Here is a 21,124-nt window from a genome sequence, read left to right on the forward strand (position 1 = left end):
TCCACCTCTTGTAGGGGGTAAGCATCCCTTTTAGTATTTTGTTGTGACGTATTGACCTAATCACAAACTAACCCATCCTTAAATTGCCTGCTGTTCGTCTCCCCATTTCCTTTCTTCCCTTCTTCCAGAAATCTCCTGAAAAAATGCCCAGTGCTTTTCACAATGAGTACTATTTATAATTTATAACTTAATTCATGCGTTTCAATTTTTGGTGAGTTTTCTCATTTTGGACTTCAGATTATGTGGGTAAAAACGCTTGACTGTTTTCTTTCATAATACTTTATAAATGTATATTGCTTTTAATTTAGGATTACATTCTTAACGAATCCAAACTACCCTTTTGGAAATCCCTCTGCCTAAAAACTATGCAGTTTATCTTTTGCTAGGAAGTCCATTCTGGGTTACTGACCTTTTCCCACAGGACTTTCCCACAGGAGAAGCAGCGTGGCTCAGTGGAACAGAGCCCGGGCTTTGGAGTCAGAGGTCATGGGTTCGAATCCCGGCTCCTCCACATGTCTGCTGTGTGACCTTGGGCAAGTCACTTAACTTCTCTGAGCCTCAGTGACCTCATCTGTTAAATGGGGATTAAGACTGTGAGCCCCACGTGGGACAACCTGATCACTTTGTATCCCCCCCCAAGCGCTTACAACAGTGCTTTGCTCATAGTAAGCGCTTAACAAATGCCAGCATTATTAAGCGCTTAGTACAGTGCTCTGCACATAGTAAGCGCTCAATAAATACGATTGATGATGACTGGCAGCCCCTTGGAGTGTTCTGTAGATCAGGCTTTGCGATTAACCAAATCTTTCAAGAACAGTTGTGGAATTAGGTTTTCGTTCATTGGAAGTAGGGTCACACTAAGAATTGGGTCACCTCTGTCATATTTGTGAATTCTTTCATGTTTTCAGGTTCTGAAAGAACAGGAGCAGAGCCTAGCAGACCATTATAAGGAAGCTCTAGATTTAGGGCAGCAGGTGAGACTAGCTCGCGAACAGATGCAACACGCTCACGCGGAGCTGATGGAGACCCGTCGGCAACAGATTCAAGCCCAGAGAGAAGCGGATAGGCTTGCAAGCGAACTGGAAGAAGCTAGGCATCTTTCTCGAGAAAAAGTAAGTGTAATGTTTACTGGCTCCGTGGAAAGAGCACGGGCTTTGGAGCCAGGGGTCATGGGTTCGAGTCCCGGCTCTGCCAATTGCCAGCTGTGTGACTTTGGGTAAGTCACCTAACTTCTCTGGGCCTCAGTTCCCTCATCTGTAAAATGGGGATTAAGACTGTGAGCCCCCCGTGGGACAATCTGATCTCCTTGTAACCTCCCCAGCGCTTAGAACAGTGCTTTGCCTCATCATTATTATTATTATTATTATTTTTGCAGGGTAGGTGTGAAATAGCGGGATGCATTTTAGCATCATCAGCACCCCTTGCTGAGCAATATCTGTGAACAGAACACCAACTTTGTGGCTCATTCATTCTTTCATTCAGTCGTATTTATTGAGCACTTACTGTAAGCAGAGCACTGTACTAAGCCCTTGGAAAGTACAGTTCGGCAACAGATAGAGACAGTCTCTACCCAACAACTCTCCCGGTCTAAAAGGGGGAGACAGATAACAAAACAAAACAAGTAGATAGACATCAATAGCATCAAAATAGAGAAATAGAATTATAGATATATACACATGATTAATAAAATAAATAGAGTAATAAATACGTACACATATACACCAGTGTTGGGCAGGGAAGGGGGTAGAGCAGAGGGAGGAGGAGCAGAGGAAAAGGAGGGCTCAGTGTGGGAAGGCCTCCTGGAGGAGATGAGCTCTCAGTAGGGATTTGAAGGGAGGAAGAGAGCTAGTTTGGCGGATGTGCGGAGGGAGGGCATTCCAGGCCATGGGGAGGTTGTGGGCCAGGGGTTGACGGCGGGACAGGCGAGAACGAAGCCCACTGAGGAGGTTAGCGGTGGCAGAGGAGCGGAGGGTGCGGGCTGGGCTGGAGAAGGACAGAAGGGAGCTGAGGTGGAAGGGGACAAGGGGATGGACAGCTTTGAAGCTTGGAGAGTGTACGCTAGAATTGACCCTTATGCCTTTCCTGTTGGTGTCTCAGGGAATCTCAAAGTTCACATGAATTCCTGAACAGGCGTTTGGTGGGAAAATGATTAGCTCACATAAAAGAGCAGGCTTTGGTGTACACAGGGCTGCTGAGAGCTCACCTCCTCCAGGAGGCCTTCCCACACTGAGCCCCCTTCTCCTCCTCCCCATCCCCCCTGCCCTACCTCCTTTCCCTCCCCACAGCACCTGTATATATGTTTGTACAGATTTATTACTCTATTTTACTTGTACATATTTACTATTCTATTTATTTTATTTTGTTAGTATGTTTTGTTTTGTTGTCTGTCTCCCCCTTCTAGACTTGTGAGCCCGCTGTTGGGTAGGGACCGTCTCTATATGTTGCCAACTTGGACTTCCCAAGCGCTTAGTACAGTGCTCTGCACACAGTAAGCGCTCAATAAATGCAATTGAATGAATGGGCCCAGGGGTTTGGGACTCTGTAATTCAGCCCAATTATGCCTTCCCTTCCCAGATATTCCCTTTAGATAGTGATATCGTAACTGTAGCATCAGCGTGAGAAGTGAGAAGTGAGAAGCAGCGTGGCTCAGTGGAAAGAGCCCGGGCTTTGGAGTCAGAGGTCAGGGGTTCAAATCCCAGCTCCACCACAAGTCTGCTGTGTGACCTTGGGCAAGTCACTTAACTTCTCTGAGCCTCAGTTCCCTCATCTGTAAAAATGGGGATTAAGACTGTGAGCCCCACGTGGGACAACTTGATCACATTGTATCCCCCCAGCGCTTAGAACAGTGCTTTGCACATAGTAAGCGCTTAATAAATGCCATTATTATTATTATTATTATTATCAGGGCGAGGTGGATTTTTTTTATGGTATTTATTAACCACTCACTATGTTCCAGGCACTGTACTAAGCACTGGGAAAGACACAAGTTCATCAGATTGGACCCAGTCCTGGTCCTACATGAGGTTCACGGTCTTAATCTCCATTTTACAGATGAGGTAACTGAGACCCAGAGAAGTGAAGTGACTTGTGGACAAGTGCAAAGTACTGGTGAGGACAGGGTCTTTACAATACAGCTTCTCTTGGTGCTTTATTTTTTTTTTCCACGAGTACAGTACAGCTTCTCTTCACCCTTTTTTTCTCCCTATGTCATCACACAATAGGGCAGTGGCTTGGTCTCTTCCCGAAAGGGAGAGTGCTGCTAGACAGCACTCCTTACCTCGGCATCTGGGAGAGGAACCTCTTTTTGGGCCCCAATGACATGCCAAAAACGGTTAGATTTTTAGCTTGATCCTTGGGAAACTCGACTGTGGCTCGGGTGCCTGGTGTGCAATTTCACAGTACATCCAGATGGTCTTTGGGAGCTTTGCAAAATGGATTTCATTTTTGGGAATTAGGCTTGAGAGCCAGAATTAAAACTGTTAAAAATCTTTAGCATTTCAAAACTCCAGTATTAGATCAATACTGGAGTTTTGCACTCTTTAGTTACTAGTGGAGTGTTATTGGAACACAATAACGTAAGCGGTGCTATTCTGGGTCAGAACCAAAGCTTTGTCCAGGTTTACCTTCCACCTTTGACAATGACAGTAAAGGTAATTTGGACAAGCATCATCCTTACCATTTATGGAGTGCTTACTATGAGCAGAGCACTGTACTAAGCATTTATGAGTGCACAATACAACAGTGTGATGGTTGCCTCCTTATTCTCCTGACTATGGATGTACCATCTAGACTGTGAGCCGTCTCTATATGTTGCTAGCCTGTACTTCCCAAGCGCTTAGTCCAGTGCTCTGCACACAGTAAGCGCTCAATAAATCCGATTGAATGAATGAATCTAGCATCTTATATTTTATCATTAGCTCACAAAGTCCAAAGCAGATATAATTTCAGCAGTCTTTTTGTTTGTTTTAGTTTAAAGTAGTAACACCCCTGAGTTTTTTCAATATTAATAAAAATCCTGATAGATTTATGATAATTCAACTTGAGTTATGAGGTGTGGAGAGTGACTTGGGTTCTCATCCCAGCTCTGCCAATTATTATTATTATTATTATTATTATTGTACTTGTTAAGCGCTTACTGTATGCCAAGCACTGTTCTAAGCGATGGGGGAGTTACAAGGTAATCAGGTTGTCCCACGTGAGGCTCACAGTCTTAATCCCCATTTTGCAGATGATGTAACTGAGGCACAGAAAAGTGAAGTTGCTTGCCCAAGGCCACACAGCAGACAAGTGGCGGAGCCGGGATTAGAACCCACGTCCTCCGATTCCCAAGCCCGGGCTCTTGCCACTACAGCCGTGCTGCTTCACTTGTGTGCTGTGTGGCCTCGGGCAAGTTACTTAAATTCTCTGTGCCTCAGTTCCCTCATGTGTAAAGTGGGGATGAAGGCTGTGAGCCCCGTTTGGGAAATGGACTGTGTCCAACTTGATGAACTTGTATCTATCCCAGCGCTTAGTAAAGTGCATGGTACATAGTAAGCGCCTAACATATATCATTAAAAAAAAAAACCCTTGAATTTAGATGGGTTGGTTAGACTTGTGACTGCAGGCAAGCTTCTCGGGCCTGAGAATGCAGGTCAACCCAAATCATACTGTTCTAATCTTCTTTTCTCAACCCTGGTTGGCAATTATAAAAGGGGCTAGATTTAGGCTCTTGCTCTGGTGAAGCGTGGAAATGGACTAAGCGTAAACACCTCTTGAACTGACGGCAAACCTCCTCCCCTCCGCTGCTGTTTGGAGAGGGACGAAAGCAGGAAATGTTGTAGTCGAGTGTAGTGTTTTCACAGGTTTGAGTTAACCACAAGCGGTGGTCATATCTGCCTTCTCACCTCTATCGTGATCACGTTAGAATTTCACTCTTGTCGAAAGCAGCTAGGAACCACCAAACTACTTACCATACCTTGCCCCCAGTTGCCTTCACAGCCGTCAACCCCTTGCGTATAACTCAGTCAATCAACCAATCAATCGTATTTATTGAGCGCTTACTGTGTGCAGAGCACTGTACTAAGCGCTTGGGAAGTACAAGTTGGCAACATATAGAGACAGTCCCTACCCAACAGTGGGCTCACAGCCTAAAAGGGGAGACATTGAACAAAACAAAACATATTAACAAAATAAAATAAATAGTCACTTATCTTCTCTGTGCCTCAGTTACCTCATCTGTAAAATGGGGATTAAGACTGGAACAACCTGGCTACCTTGTATCCACCCCAGCGCTTAGGAGAATTCTGAATGAATAAATGCTATTGAATGAATGAATGAAGTCCTTTGAAACTCAGCCCACCCCATCCCCAACTGTCTGCTGAAATTATATCTGCTTTGGACTTTGTGAGCTAATGATAAAATATAAGATGTTAGATTCATTCATTCATTCATTCAATCAGATTTATTGAGTGCTTACTGTGTGCAGAGCACTGTACTAAGCGCTTGGGAAGTACAAGTTGGCAACATATAGAGACGGTCCCTACCCAACAACAGGCTCACTCTAAGTGCTTAACAAATACCATTATTATTATTATTACCATCCCTCTTGCCTGGCACTCCATCCCTCTTCCGACAGACCGCCACTCTCCCCATCTTCAAAACCCTGCTAAAGTCATTTCTCCTCCAAGAAGACTTCTCTTATTTCCCCTCCCTTCTGTGTCACCTTGGTACTTAATAATTATGGTACTTGTTAGGCACTTACTATGGGCCAAGCACTACTCTATGCGCTGGGGTAGATGCAAGATCATCAGGTTGGACAGCATGGTCCCTGTCCCACATGGGGCTCACACGCTTAACCCCCATTTTGCAGGTGAGGTCACTGAGGCCCAGGAGCAGTGAAGTGACTTGCCCAAGGTCACACAGCAGACCTGTGGCAGAGCCGGGATTAGAACCCAGGTTCCTCTGATTCCCAGGCCTATGCTCTATCCACTAAGCCAGGTTGCTTCAATCTTCTACTTCATCATCATCAATCGTATTTATTGAGCGCTTACTGTGTGCAGAGCACTGTACTAAGCGCTTGGGAAGTACAAGTTGGTAACATATAGAGAAAGTCCCTACCCAACAGTGGGCTCACAGTCTAAAAGGACTTTTAGACTAAAAGGTACTTGGATCAGTACCGCTGAAATCCTTTGAAACTCAGCCCACCCCAATCCCACAGCACTTTAAGTTCACAACCTTAAACTCTGTGGCTCCCCTGATCTATAATTGATTTTAATGTCTCTCTCCCGCGCTGGATCGACAGCTCCTTGATCGTGTGTACCACGATCTCCCAAGCGCTTAGTCCAGTGCTCTTCACACAGTAAGGGCCTGATAAATACCATTGATTAATGGTGTTAAATGTTAACGTAAATGCCTATACAGTGAATGCCTATGCATTTTCTCTCACTGGCTTGAAATGCCTGAGGTTTTTAATTGCAGAACAGCATTCTGTCGTCTTTACCACAAACTACTTCCCTGCACTGTAGCGGATTAAGTGTAATGACTGACTGCTGTGGGTTATGGCCTCTTCATTCTGCCGTTTTCCAGGAAGCTCAGGCAAACCATTTGGCTGAAGAATTAGGGGGAGTGCAGGCTCACGGAGCTCAACTGGAAGCAAAAATGCAAGCAGAAATGAAGAGACTGTTAGCAGACATGGAGTCGCTAAAAGAAGCAAGTCAGCTGGAGGTAGGACCGGATTGAATTGATCTTACTCCGTTGCGGCGGTCCACTTTTTGTTATCGTCTTCCCTCCTTTGGGGGTTCGTTAAGCGTTCGTTTACAATAAGTGGGAGCATAATCCCATTCAGAGATAAGAACGCACAGGGCACTGGTCAAAAGAGTGAAAGGAAAGGGAATTGTCATCTCACGATGGTGGGTCTGGCTAAATACAAAGACTTCCAGCCAACAGGCTGGCAGAAACTATTTAGTCCTGAAATACAAGGCAGTGAAGAAAATCTGACTTATCAAAAGAGCTACTGCAACCTCTGAGAAGACATCGTAAGTGAAAATAGGAGGTGAAAATGTGAAGGAAACTCAGCTATAAAGTCCGTTTCATTTCCTGATTATCTTCACATATTCAGATGCTTACACATCAGTCTAATCACGCAAAGTGGAAGATGTCTGTGGAGAGCCAGAAGTCTAGCATTCAGGAACTCAGTGCACAGTTAGAGATGGTGAAAAGGGAGCTGGAAGAGGCCCAAGGTACTGTGAGCAATCTACAGAAACAACTCCAAGAAAGAAACGATTTGGTTCAAGCTGCCAGTGAAGCGTTACTCGTAAAAGTGAGTAGGAGGCGTTATGAAGGTGTACCATCTCAAGCTCTCTAGCCTTTTGAAAATACGCTCCCTGTCTAGAAGAACTGCCCCCTTTGGTACCAAAATAATCAATGTAATTAATTATGTCATGGAATTATTTCCACGTTTATTTGTACAAGAACTGGAAGAAGACAGCAGTAGTCTGTGGGGTGGTATTAAACTGCTCCCATGGCTTTTAACTACCATATCTAGGAAATGGCTTCCAAGTCTCTCTCACTCGATCCAACTGCTCACCTTCTGCAGTCTCACACTCTTCTCCGTACAAGACAACTCCACACGAAAGTACCACCGACACCTTAAGCTCAACGTGTCTAAAACCGAACCCATCTTCTGTTCCACATAACCTTCTCAACCTAACTTTCCCACCACAGCCCACTCTCCCTGTCCACAACTCTGGTATGTATTTGACTCCTCCTGTCTCAACTCTCAAATTCAATCTCTCTCTAAATCGTGCCAGTTTTTCGTCCACATGCATTTCCTGGTTCCGTGCCTTCTTCGGCCCCTGCGCTGGGCCAGACTTTCATCATATCCCACCTAGATCATTCTAGCCTCCTCTTCACAGATTTCCCTGCCTCCAGACCCTCTCCCTTCTTCCCTCTCTCCTTTTCCCTCTTCCCTCTGATGCCCGCATCAAAAATCATTCTGTAAACACCTCTCTACTTCTCAAAAACTTTCAATGATTACCCATGCCTCTCTGCATCACGTAGAAATTCCCAACCAGTGGCTTTAAGACACTCAATCAGCTCTCTCCCTCCCCTTATCCACTCTCTTCTCCCCCTATAAATCAGTCAATCAGTGATACTTATTGAGCACCTACGGTGTGCAGACCATTAACGGTATTTAAGCACTTACTCTGTGCCAGCCACATTGTACTGAGCACTGGGGTGGATACAAGAAAATCAGATTGGACATAGTCCCTGTCCCATGTGGGGCTCACAGTCTCAATCCCCATTTACAGATGAGGTCCCTGAGGCCCAGAGAGGTGAAGTGACTTGCCCAAGGTCACACAGCAGACAAGAGGCTGAGCCAGGATTAGAACCCATGACCACCTGATTCCCGGGCCCATGCTCTATGCACTAAGCCAGGCTATTTCTACCAAGCATTCATTTGGGAGAGCCTAATGCAGTAGAGTCAATAGGCACGTTCCCTGCCCACAAGGAGCTCACAGTCTAGAGAGGGAGGCAGTTATGAAAATTAATAATGGATATGTACATATCAATCAATCAATCAATCGTATTTATTGAGCGCTTACTGTGTGCAGAGCACTGTACTAAGCACTTGGGAAGTACAAGTTGGCAACACATAGAGGCAGTCCCTACCCAACAGTGGGCTCACAGTCTAAAAGGGGGAGTCAGAGAACAAAACCAAACATACTACATAGTGCTGGCAAGCTGAAGGTGGGATCGATACCAAGTCCTTAAAGGGTAAAGATTCAAGGCAATACAGAAGGGAGAAGGACTAGGATAAAAAGATAACTGAACAGGGGAAGGCTTCATGAAGGAGATGTGATTTTAATAAGACAGTAAGCTCATTATGGGCAGGTAATGTGTCTTCTAATTCTGTGTTATTGTACTCTCTCAAGCCTTAGTACAGTGTTCTGCCCATAGTTAGCACTTAAAAAAATACCATTGATTGATTAATAAGGCTTTAAAGGTGGGGAGAGTGATGAAGCCCCCTTTTTCCTCTCCTCCTCCCCATCCCCCCCGCCCTACCTCCTTCCCCTCCCCACAGCACCTGTATATATTTGTACAGATTTATTACTCTATTTATTTTACTTGTACATATTTACTATTCTATTTATTTTGTTAATGATGCGCACATAGCCATAATTCTATTTGTTCTGACGATTTTGACACCTGTCCACATGTTTTGTTTCGTTGTCTGTCTCCCCCTTCTAGACTGTGAGCCAGTTATTAGGTAGGGACCGTCTCTATATGTTGCCGACTTGTACTTCCCAAGCGCTTAGTACAGTGCTCTGCACACAGTAAGCGCTCAACAAATATGATTGAATGAATGAATAAATGGTCTGTTGGTTTTGAAGGGGGAGGGAGTTTCAGTCCACAGGGAGGACTTGGGCTTTCGCTCGTGGTTCCTTTCACACGTCTCACGTCTCTCATGTCTTCTGCTGATATCCGCACTGCCAGGAGCTCCTTCCCTTAGTCAGTGCTAAGTGTACTTCCCAAGCGCTTAGTACAGCGCTCTGCACATAGTAAGCGCTCAATAAATACGATTGATGATTGATGGTGGTAAGGATCAGCAGCTCACTGGGTGCAGAGCACTATGTGAAGAGCCTGAAGCATGCAGTGGGAATTAGTAGATGTGAGCCCTGCCTAGCAGGAGAGAAAGACCCAAAAATAAATTACAGGTAGGAGGAAGCGATAGTATATAATGCTAAGTATTTAAGTGCTACGGTTGATAGTGTGCTTATGTGATGTAGAGGGGCTGGAGTGACAGTTGGGGGTCAGTGTCGGAAGAAGAGATGAGATATTAATTGGGGAAGGCCTCCTGGAGGAAGTGTGATTTCAGGAGGGCTTTCAAACAATCAGTCAGTCAAACCAGTCGCATTTCTACCAGGTACATTTCTGCCACATTTCTCTGCGCCTCAGTCACTCATCTGTAGAATGGGGATTAAGACTGTGAGCCCCCTGTGGGACAACCTGATCACCTTGTAACCTCCCCAGCACTTAGAACATTGCATTGCACATAGTAAGCGCTTAATAAATGCCATCATTATTATTATTATTATTAATCCCCATTTTACAGATGAGGTAACTGAGGCACAGACAAGTTGAGTGACTTGCCCAAAGTCACACAGCTGGCAATTGGCAGAGCCAGGATTTGAACACGTGACTTCTGACTCCAAAGCCCGGGCTCTTTCCACTGAGCCACGCTGCTTCTCTGTAATGCCAAGGCATTATCCTCAACTCATCTCCCTCATTCAACCCGCATATTCAATCTGTCGCGAAATCCTGACAGTTCAATCTTCACAACATCATTAAAGTGCATGTTTTCCTCTCGGTCCAGACTGCTACTACATTGAGACAAGCGCTTATCCTATCCTGCCTTGGTTATCAGCTTCCTTGCTGATGTCCCCGCCTTCCGTCTCTTCCCCACTTCGCTCCGTACTACACTCTGCCGCCCATATCATACTTCTACAGAACTGTCTAGTCCATGGTTCCCCATCCAACTCCACATCAAACAGAAACTCATTGCCATTAGCCTTAAAGCACTTAATCACTTTACCCCCTCCTGCCTTACCTCCCTGATTTCATTCTGCATCTCCATCTGGATGTCTGCCCGCCACCTAAAACTCAACATGTCCAAGACTGAACTCCTTGTCTTCTCTCCCAAACCCTGCCCTCTCCCTGACTTTCCCATCACTGTCGACGGCACTACCATCCTTCCCGTCTCACAAGCCCGCAACCTTGGTGTCATCCTCGACTCCGCTCTCTCGTTCACCCCTCACATCCAAGCCGTCACCAAAACCTGCCGGTCTCACCTCCGCAACATCGCCAAGCTCCACCCTTTCCTCTCCATCCAAACCGCTACCCTGCTCGTTCAAACTCTCATCCTATCCTGTCTGGATTACTGTATCAGCCTCCTCTCCGATCTCCCATCCTCCTGTCTCTCCCCACTTCATTCCATACTTCACGCCGCTGCCCAGGTCGTCTTTGTCCAGAAACACTCTGGGCATGTTACTCCCCTCCTCAAAAATCTCCAGTGGCTACCAATCAACCTACGCATCAGGCAGAAACTCCTCACCCTCGGCTTCAAGGCTGTCCATCCCCTCGCCCCCTTCTACTTCACCTCCCTTCTCTCCTTCTCCAGCCCAGCCCGCACCCTCCACTCTTCTGCCACTAATCTCCTCCCCGTGCCTTGTTCTCGCCTGTCCCGCCGTCGACCCCCGGCCCCCGACCTCCCCCTGGCCTGGAATGCCCTCCCTCCGCATATCCACCAAGCTAGCTCTCTTCCTCCCTTCAAGGCCCTACTGAGAGCTCACCTCCTCCAGGAGGCCTTCCCAGCCTGAGCCCCCTCCTTCCTCTCCCCCTCCTCCCCCTCTCCATTCCCCCTGCCTTACCTCCTTCCCCTCCCCACAGCACCTGTATATATGTATATGTGTTTGTACTTACTCTATTTATTTTATTTGTACATATTTATTCTATTTTATTTTGTTAATATGTTTTGTTTTGATCTCTGTCTCCCCCTTCTAGACTGTGAGCCCACTGTTGGGTAGGGACTGTCTCTATATGTTGCCAACTTGTACATCCCAAGTGCTTAGTACAGTGCTCTGCACACAGTAAGCGCTCAATAAATACGATTGAATGAGTGACTGAATGAACCCAACCCACACACTTCACTCCTCTAGCACCAGTCTACTCACTGTACCTCCATCTCGTCTATCTTTCCTCCAACCTCTTGCCCAAATCCTGCCTCTGGCCCGGAACACCCTCCCTCTTCATATAGTAATGATAGCATTTATTAAGCGCTTACTATGTGCAAAGCACAGTTCTAAACGCTGGGGAGGTTACAAGGTGGTGTGGTTGTCCCACGGTGGGGGCTCACAAACTTAATCCCCATTTTACAGACGAGGTAACTGAGGCCCAGAGAAGTGAAGTGACTTGCCCAGAGTCACCCAGCTGACAAGTGGCAGAGCCGGGATTTGAACCCATGACCTCCGACTCCAAAGCCTGGGCTCTTTCCACTGAGCCACGCTCCTTCTGCTTCTGATATCCAACAGACGATCACTCTCCCCACCTCCAAAGCCCATCTCCTCCAAGAGGCCTTCCCTGACTAAGCCGTCCTTTCCCCTTCTCCCACTCCCTTCTGTTGCTTGCATTTGCAACCCTTATTCACCCCACAGCACTTCCGCCCTTATCGGTAATTCATTTATTTATATTATTGTCCATCTCCTCCTCTACACTGAGCTCACTGTGGGCAGGGAACATGTCTACCAACTCTTATATTGTACTTTCCCCAAGTGTTTTTAGTACAGTTGCTCTGCCCCCAGTTAGCGCTCAACAAATACGATCGATGGATTGATTTTGATTTATTAAAGTTTGAGTGAATTAATTCTCAATTCCAAATCCAAGTGACCCCCCCACCCCCGGACATTTATTCTGACAGATGTCCCAGGGAAATTTGGTGCCTGTAGATGTGACACTTTGAGTAAAGTGGTACTTGATGCTGTTTTTCTGTAGGAATCTGAAGTAACCAGATTGCAAGCCCAGATATCTGGGTGTGAAAGAGCAGGCGGCATTAAGCACTTTTCAGGCCCCGCCGTGTCTCCTCTGCTTCTCCGGGGAAATCAAGAAACAAGCCGCTCCAGCCATTCTCAAGCCCCCTTTTACAAATACCCGAAATTGCGCCGTTCCAGCAGCGAGAGTGACCTGAGCCTTCAGACCGGTGACGAGGACGAGCTCTCCGAAGAACTGTCTCGGGACTTAAAACAAGCGCGGAGGCAACAGCCTGCCACTCTAGAAAACGGTCAGCGAGAGATCGAATACGCCCCGACAGACGGTTTGGACGAATCGTCGTTCGATCCGCTGACGTACGAAGTGGACGAAGATCCAGCATCCGGAAGCAGCGACTTCAGCACCCTCAGCGGAATGCTAAAATACATAAACAAAGAAATGAAAATGGCAGAAAATTCCCTGGGGCAAACGTTGTCTGGGGTAAGTCAGGTCCGAATTTCATTTCAGAGGGGTAGATCTAGGAAGAATTTACATTTGTCGCTAGGGAGTCTAGTGTTTGGCTTGTGGAAAAATTCACAAATGACATTTTGTGAGAAAGCGGCTGTGTTTGAATACAACAGTGGAGAAACTTTTCTTCTATCCTAAGTTTCCTTAAATGTAGAAAATTAAAAATGGCTTAGATTTGACTAACACCCTTCAGTCTTCGAAGGAAAAAAATGTTTCCTTCTGTAAGATCAAGTGGTTAGCGAGATTTTTGCCCTGTCCCGTAAATATTTGTTTGGCTTTAGGATAGGGTCCCATTTGTATTGCATGCAAAAATGCCACAGCTGCAATCAGACTTTTTCTTCAGAGAAGAAAGTAGAGGCAAAGTGTGAAGTGCTTGTTAAAGCCTAATCAAACATTTTTATTATTTCCAAACTCCAATCTTCTCGAAACTTCCTTCTCTTTGCCTTTGTGAAATGGGGGCAGGACCACAACGTGTTGGGCTAAGTCACGGTGTAGAGAGAGAAAGAGGTGAAGGAAACAGAGAGAGAGGAACAAGAAGGAGGTGACAGCAGCAGAAGAAAGGGGAGAAAAAAATGGTTAGAATTGCACTTTTCCTCTTTTCCCTTCCCCTTCTCCCTTGGATCTCTAGCTATTGTGTGGAAAAATAGTAGTATTTACTAACCTCCCACTGGGTGCAATACACTGTATCAATTCCCTGCCCATAAGGAACCTACACTCTAACATTAGGTATGGGGGAAAGAAACAATGGAGAAACTTTTCAAGTCTTCTTAAATGTAGAAAATTAAAAATGGCTAGATTTGACTAACGCTCTTCAGTCTTCGAAGGAAAAAAAATGTTTCCTTTTGAAAGATCAAGTGGTTAGTGAGATTTTTCCCCTGTCCCGTAAATATTTGTTTGGCTTTAGGATGGGGTCCCATTTTTATTGCATTGCAAAAATACCACAGCTGCAAGCAGACTTTTTCTTCAGAGAAGAAAGTAGAGGCGAAGTGTGAAGTGTTTGTTAAAGCCTAATCAAACATTTTTATTATTTCCAAACTCCAATCTTCTCGAAACTTCCTTCTCCCTGCCTTTGTGAAATGGGGGCAGGAACACGACGTGTTGGGCTGTCACGGTGTAGAGAGAGAAAGAGGTGAAGGAAACAGAGAGAGAGGAACAAGAAGGAGGTGACAGCAGCAGAAGAAAGGGGAGGAAAAAAATGGTTAGAATTGCGCTTCTCCTCTTTTCCCTTCCCCTTCTCCCTTGGATCTCTGGCTATTGTGTGGAAAAATAGTAGTATTTACTAACCTCCCACTGGGTGCAATACACTGTATCAATTCCCTGCCCATAAGGAACCTACACTCTAACATTAGGTATGGGGGAAAGTACTTCCCAAGCGCTTAGTACAGTGCTCTGCACACAGTAAGCGCTCAATAAATACGATTGATTGATTGATTTACAAATAGTGTAGCCCAAAAAACTAATTGAATGTACCGTTGAATAGCAGATGTTCAGAAGTGCCCAGGGTGGCAATAAAGAGAAGTGACTAAATGCTGGAAACTGCTAGTAGATGTGAACAACTTGGGATGCTGGGATTTTGCCGAGGAAGGCTTGTTGGAGGAGGTGGAATTTTCGGATTTTAGTAGTGGCGTAGCCTCCTGCCCCTTGTTTTCCCTCTCCCCAGTCGTCCTCTGCCGCTTTCTCCTCTGTATCTTCCTTTCCCCACCAAGAAGGGCCTGGGTTTTAATACTGGCTCCACCACTCTACCGCTGTGTGACCGTGGGCAAGTCACTCTACGTCCGTGCTTCAGTTTCCTCTCCTGTAAAATAGAGATTAAGGCACTGGGAGCCCTACATGGGACAGGGGCTGTATCTAAGGTGATTAGCTTCTATATACCCCAGCGCTTAGTTCAGTGCCTAGCACATAGTAAGAGCTTAACAAATAGAGAAGCAGCATGGCTTAGTGGAAAGAGCCCGGGCTTCGGAGTCAGAGGAGGTAGGTTCCGATCCCGGCTCCGCCACCTAACTGCTGTGTGATCTTGGGCAAGCCGCTTCAATCAATCAATCAATCAATCGTATTTATTGAGCGCTTACTGTGTGCAGAGCACTGTACTAAGCGCTTGGAAAGTACAAGCTGGCAACATATAGAGACAGTCCCTACCCAACAGTGGGCTCACAGTCTAAAAGGGGGAGACAGAGAACAAAAGTAAACATACTAACAAAATAAAATAGAATAGATAGGTACAAGTAAAATAACTAGAGTAATAAATATGTACAAACATATATACATATGCTTCACGTCTCTGTGCCTCAGTTACCTCATCTGTAAACGTGGCTCAGTGGAAAGAGCCCAGGTTTAGGAGTCAGAGGTCGTGGGTTCTGATCCCGGCTCCGCCACTTGTCAGCTGTGTGACTTTGGGCAAGTCACTTCACTTCTCTGGGCCTCAGTTACCTTATCTGTAAAATGGGGATTCAAGACTGTGAGCCCCACATGGGACAACCTGTTTACCTTGTATCTCCCTCAGCGCTTAGAACGGTGCTTGACACATAGTAATAATAATAATAATGACATTTATTAAGCGCTTACTATGTGCAAAGCACTGTTCTAAGTGCTGGGGAGGTTACAAGGTGATCAGGTTGTCCCACGGGGGGCTCACACAGTAAGCGCTTAACAAATACCATCATTATTCTTAAAATGGGGATTAAGACAGTGAGCCCCACATGGAACAACCTGATTACCTTGTATCGACCCAAGCGCTTTGAACAGTGCTTGGCACATAGTAAACGCTTAATAAATAGCATAATTAAATAGCATAAATAAACAAGAGGAGAGTAATGGGAGGAAGAAGAGGTGTCCTTCCCACACCTCCAAATTGCCCCTCAGAGCCCAGAATTCCTCCCCCTGGTCAGCTCACTGTCTTAATCCCCATTTTAAGAATAATGACGGTATTTGTTAAGCGCTTACTATGTGTCAAGCACTGTTCTAAGCGCTGAGGTGTACCTATATACCTGTATATATGTATATATGTTTGTACATATTTATTACTCTATTTATTTATTTATTTATTTTACTTGTACATAGCTATTCTATTTATTTTATTTTGTTAGTATGTTTGGTTTTGTTCTCTGTCTCCCCCTTTTAGACTGTGAGCCCACTGTTGGGTAGGGACCGTCTCTATGTGTTGCCAATTTGTACTTCCCAAGCGCTTAGTACAGTGCTCTGCACATAGTAAGCGCTCAATAAATACGATTGATGATGATGAGGGAGATACAAGGTAAACAGGTTGTCCCATGTGGGGCTCACAGTCTTGAATCCCCATTTTACAGAGAAGGTAACTGAGGCACAGAGAAGTTAAGTGACTTGCCCGAGATGAGGCCATCTTGGGCTAAACAGAACTTCTGTTACAGCAAGACTGAAGGCAAGGTTCTAGCCGTTTCTCTGGGGGAGGATCTCCCCGGAATAAAAAAATCCAAAGCATTAATTAGCCTAGGCGGAAGATGGGAAGATATGTTTTAAACAGTGTTTTTATGTGGGTGGATGCTGATTTAATTTCATTCAATCGAGAAATCCTGACCAGATGAGATTAACATTTAGCCTAACCCCGTATGAAATAGGAGAATCAAGATAGCGCTGTGTCCCTGTGTCTTAACTCCCCCATCTCTAGTTCATACTTCACTCTGCTGCCCGGATTATTTTGCTGAAAAACTGTTCAATCGGTCATATTTACTTGGCACTCACTGAGTCAGAGCACTGCTACTAACTACTAGAGAGAGTACAGTACAGTATTGGCAGATATATTCATCAATCGTATTTATTTCATCAATCGTATTTATCGAGCGCTTACTGTGTGCAGAGCACTGTACTAAGCACTTGGGAAGTCCAAGTTGGCAACATATAGAGACGGTCCCTACCCAACAGCGGGCTCACAGTCTGAAAGGGGGAGACAGAGAACAAAACCAGACGTACTAACAAAATACAATAAATATCATCAATCGTATTTATTGAGCGCTTACTGTGTGCAGAGCACTGTACTAAGCGCTTGGGAAGTCCAAGTTGGCAACATATAGAGACAGTCCCTACCCAACAGCGGGCTCACAGTCTAAAAGGGGGAGACAGAGAACAAAACCAAACATACTAACAAAATAAAATAAATATTTTAATAAAGAGTAATAAATATGTACAAACATATCATCATCATCATCAATCGTATTTATTGAGCGCTTACTATGTGCAGAGCACTGTACTAAGCGCTTGGGAAGTACAAATTGGCAACATATAGAGACAGTCCCTACCCAACAGCGGGCTCACAGACTAAAAGGGGGAGACAGAGAACAAAACCAAACATACTAACAAAATAAAATAAATAGAATAGATATGTACAAGTAAAATAGAGTAATAAATATGTACAAACATATATACAGGTGCTGTGGGGAAGGGAAGGAGGTAAGATGGGGGGGGATGGAGAGGGGGACGAGGAGGAGAGGAAGGAAGGGGCTCAGTCTGGGAAGGCCTCCTGGAGGAGGTGAGCTCTCAGTATATTCCCTGCCCACAATTAGTTTACAGTCTAGCGGGGGAGACAGACATTAATATAAGTAAATAACTTACGGATATGCGCATAAGAGGCTGAGAGGGGGTGAGTGAAGATTGCAAATCCAAGGGCAAAGGCGATGCAGAAGGGAGTGGGAGAAGAGGAAATGGGGACTTGATCGGAGAAGGCCTTTTATTTCCTCACTCCTAAAGACCTCTAATGGTTGCCAAACTACCACAGCGTTAAGCAGAAACTCCTCACCAATCACTTCTCGCCCTCCTACCTAATCTTGCTGATTTCCTACAACCCACCCGCAAACTCCTCCCCGCAGCAGTAACCTACTCTCTGTACCTCGATCTCATCACATCATTAACAAAATAAATGGAATAGTAAATCTATTGAATCCTTTGCCATCGGGGCCATTCTGTTCCAGAGCTCGTGGCCTTAGGTTTAACCTCCCTGGAACGCCACTCACCATCATGGAGCCCCAACCCTGCAGTTCTCTGCTACCCTCTATTAGTCAGTCAGTGGTATTTCTTGAGCACTTGCCGTGTGCAGAGCACTGTAGTAAGCACTTGGGAGAGTACAGTACAACAGAATTGGTAGACACATCCCCCCCGACCCCTTCAAAGCCTTATTGAAGGCACATCTCCAAGTGGCCTTCCCCTCCTCCCCCTCTCCATCCCCCCTGCCTTACCTCCTTCCCTTCCCCACAGCACCTGTATATATGTATATATTTATTTATTTTACTTGTACATATCTATTCTATTTATTTTATTCTGTTAATATGTTTTGTTTTGTTCTCTGTCTCCCCCTTCTAGACTGTGAGCCCGCCGTTGGGTAGGGACCGCCTCTAGATGTTGCCAACTTGGACTTCCCAAGCGCTTAGTCCAGTGCTCTGCACACAGTAAGCGCTCAATAAATACGATTGAATGAATGAATGAATCTATCTTGCCACCGATCCCTTGCCCACAGAGGAGATGATCTCTGCGGTGCTTTCTTCATAAGCAGGGTAGGAGAGATGGAAAGTCGGCTCAGAGTATTATTCCCCGGGGCTTTGTCTCCGGCCTTCACATGCAGCGTGGCTCAGTGGGAAGAGCACGGTCTTCGGAGTCATGGGTTCAAATCCCTGCTCCGCCACTTGTCAGCTGTGTGACTTAGCTTCTGTGAGCCTCAGTCCCCTCATCTAAAATGGGGATGAAGACTGTGAGCCCTCCGTGGGACAACCTGATCACCTTGTAACCTCCCCAGCGCTCAGAACAGTGCTTTGCACAGAGTCAGCGCTTAATAAAATGCCGTAATAATAATTAATAAGAATGCTGCCGGGGACTAGGAGGAATATTATGTCTTGCCTTATGCCTTCGAGTCATTTGCGACTCCACAGACACGTCTCTCAGAACGCCCCACCGCCGTCTTCAGTCATTCTGGTAGTGTAGCCGTAGAGTTTTCTTGGTCAGAATCCGAAAGTGGTTTACCATTGCTTTCTTCCATGCGGTAAATTTGAGTCTCCGCCCTCAACTCTCTCCCAAGCCGCCGATACCCAGCACAGGGGAGTTTTGACGCGTAGCCGATGGCCTCCCACTCGCTAGCCACTGGCCAAGCTAGGAATGGAGTGGACAGGCCTCTGCTTGACTCTCCCTCCCGTAGCCGAGACTGGTCGAGGACTGGAAACTCTCCAGGTGCCATCCTGAGAGGGGAAGAGGAATGTTCCTCCATATTTTGTGTAGACCCTACTGCTGGCCAGAGGCCTCCTGAAAGCTTTGATTGGCTTTCTGGAGTGCGGAGTGAGGAAAATCCGGAGTGAGGAGTGATGGAGGGAAGTAAGGAAGGGAGGAAGGTAGACTGTGAAATTCCTGGTGGACAGGGTATGTGTCTGCCAACTCTGTCATCCCCCAGGCCTGGAATGCCCTCCCTCTGCCCATCCGCCAAGCTCGCTCTCTTCCTCCCTTCAAGGCCCTACTGAGAGCTCACCTCCTCCAGGAGGCCTTCCCAGACTGAGCCCCTTCCTTTCTGTCCCCCTCTCCATCCCCCCATCTTACCTCCTTCCCTTCCCCACAGCACCTGTATATATGTATATTTGTCTGTACATATTTATTACTCTATTTTACTTGTACATATCTATTCTATTTACTTAATTTTGTTAGTATGTTTGGTTTTGTTGTCTGTCTCCCCCTTTTAGACTGTGAGCCCACTGTTGGGTAGGGACTTTTTCTATATGTTGCCATCTTGTACTTCCCAACCACTTAGTACAGTGCTCTGCACACAGTAAGCGCTCAATAAATACGATTGATTGATTGATTGTTACACTGTACTCTCCCAAGCGCTCAGTAAAGGAGTCTACACACGGTAAGCACTCAATAAATACCACTGACTGATTGAAGATGACTGTGAAGATGGTGGTCGGATCATAGAAGACTTTTTTGTCGGGCTTCTTCTCCAAACAAGTTGGTTGTTGGGTAAACCAAAAGAAAGCTGCTATAAATCAATCAGTTGTATTTATTGAGCGCTTACTGTGTGCAGAGCACTGTACTAAGCGCTTGGGAAGTACAAGTTGGCAACCTAGAGAGATGGTCCCTACCCAACAGTGGGCTCACAGTCTAGAAGGGGGAGACAGAGAACAAAACAAAACATATTAATAAAATAAATAGGATCTGCTTTTTTTTTTTAACATTCATCAGAGAGAAAATCTGTGAAGAGAAGATACCGATCGGACGAGCAAGAGGAATCGTTCGCACTGGTCATTGGTCGAAATACCAAGTATTGTATATAGTTCTTGGTTCATATTGATTCATTTTATTTTTATTAAAATCAATTTTGTAGAACTTTATTATTTTTCAAAGGCCTATCTTAAACATTTTATTAAATTTCAGTGAAAAGTGATTTATTTGTATATATTAGTGCTGGTCCTGGTCCTTGTCTTTTACATAAATTTGTTATCGCTTTTTGAAACTATTTTAATTAAAAGTATGCGTTTTTCTAAACATACGTGTATATGTGTGCATTCCGAAGGGGGAAGGCTAATGCGTGACACGGGTCAGTATATTCCTGGGTCCAGCTTGGATTCCATGGCATGTATGTGTGTCATATATGTTGAGTGCACATTGCCACCAGGCCCTAAAAGTTCATTCAACCTGTGGGAAAGGTAGGAATAGACAACTGCTTCAAGGGGAAGAGGGAAGCAATGATAATAATAATAATTGTGGCATTTATTAAGCGCTTACTAGGTACCAGGCACTGTTCTAAGCGCTGGGGTGGATACAAGCAAATCGGGTTGGACACAGTCCCCGTTCCACATGGGGCTCCCCATTTTACAATTGAGGTAACTGAGGCACAGAGAAGCAAGCGACTTGACCAAGGTCACACAGCAGACAAGTGGAGGAGCCAGGATTAGAACCCAAGACCTTCTGACTCCCACGCCTGTGGTCTCTATGCTACACCATGCTGCGTTCCCCACCAGAAGAGATCCAGAGATGGAGGGAAAGAGGTGGGCCAGGTTGGTTTTCATTCATTCAATCGTATTTATAATAATAATAATAATGGCATTTATTAAGTGCTTACTATGTGCAAAGCACTGTTCTAAGCACTGGGGGA

At 45.5% G+C, this 21,124-nt stretch overlaps 1 protein-coding gene across 2 annotated transcripts in view; it reads left to right on the plus strand.

Annotated features, from left to right (window-relative positions):
- CCDC18 (coiled-coil domain containing 18) overlaps positions 1 to 20,514 on the plus strand; it is an 83,242-nt gene extending 62,728 nt beyond the window's left edge. The window contains exons 25-30 of one of the 2 annotated variants that reach the window (XM_038746038.1): positions 909 to 1,112; positions 6,565 to 6,702; positions 7,097 to 7,297; positions 12,529 to 13,002; positions 14,116 to 14,227; positions 20,212 to 20,514. In XM_038746038.1, the coding sequence (XP_038601966.1) occupies positions 909 to 1,112; positions 6,565 to 6,702; positions 7,097 to 7,297; positions 12,529 to 13,002; positions 14,116 to 14,196 (1,098 nt within the window). In that variant the 3' untranslated portion in view covers positions 14,197 to 14,227; positions 20,212 to 20,514. The remainder of the gene's footprint in view (positions 1 to 908; positions 1,113 to 6,564; positions 6,703 to 7,096; positions 7,298 to 12,528; positions 13,003 to 14,115; positions 14,228 to 20,211) is intronic. The other variant, XM_038746039.1, reaches the window with a different exon arrangement.
- Positions 20,515 to 21,124: the final 610 nt, after the last annotated feature.

Source organism: Tachyglossus aculeatus, chromosome 4 (genome assembly GCF_015852505.1).
Source record: "Tachyglossus aculeatus isolate mTacAcu1 chromosome 4, mTacAcu1.pri, whole genome shotgun sequence".
In the NCBI taxonomy this organism is placed as follows: Eukaryota; Metazoa; Chordata; class Mammalia; order Monotremata; family Tachyglossidae; genus Tachyglossus; species Tachyglossus aculeatus.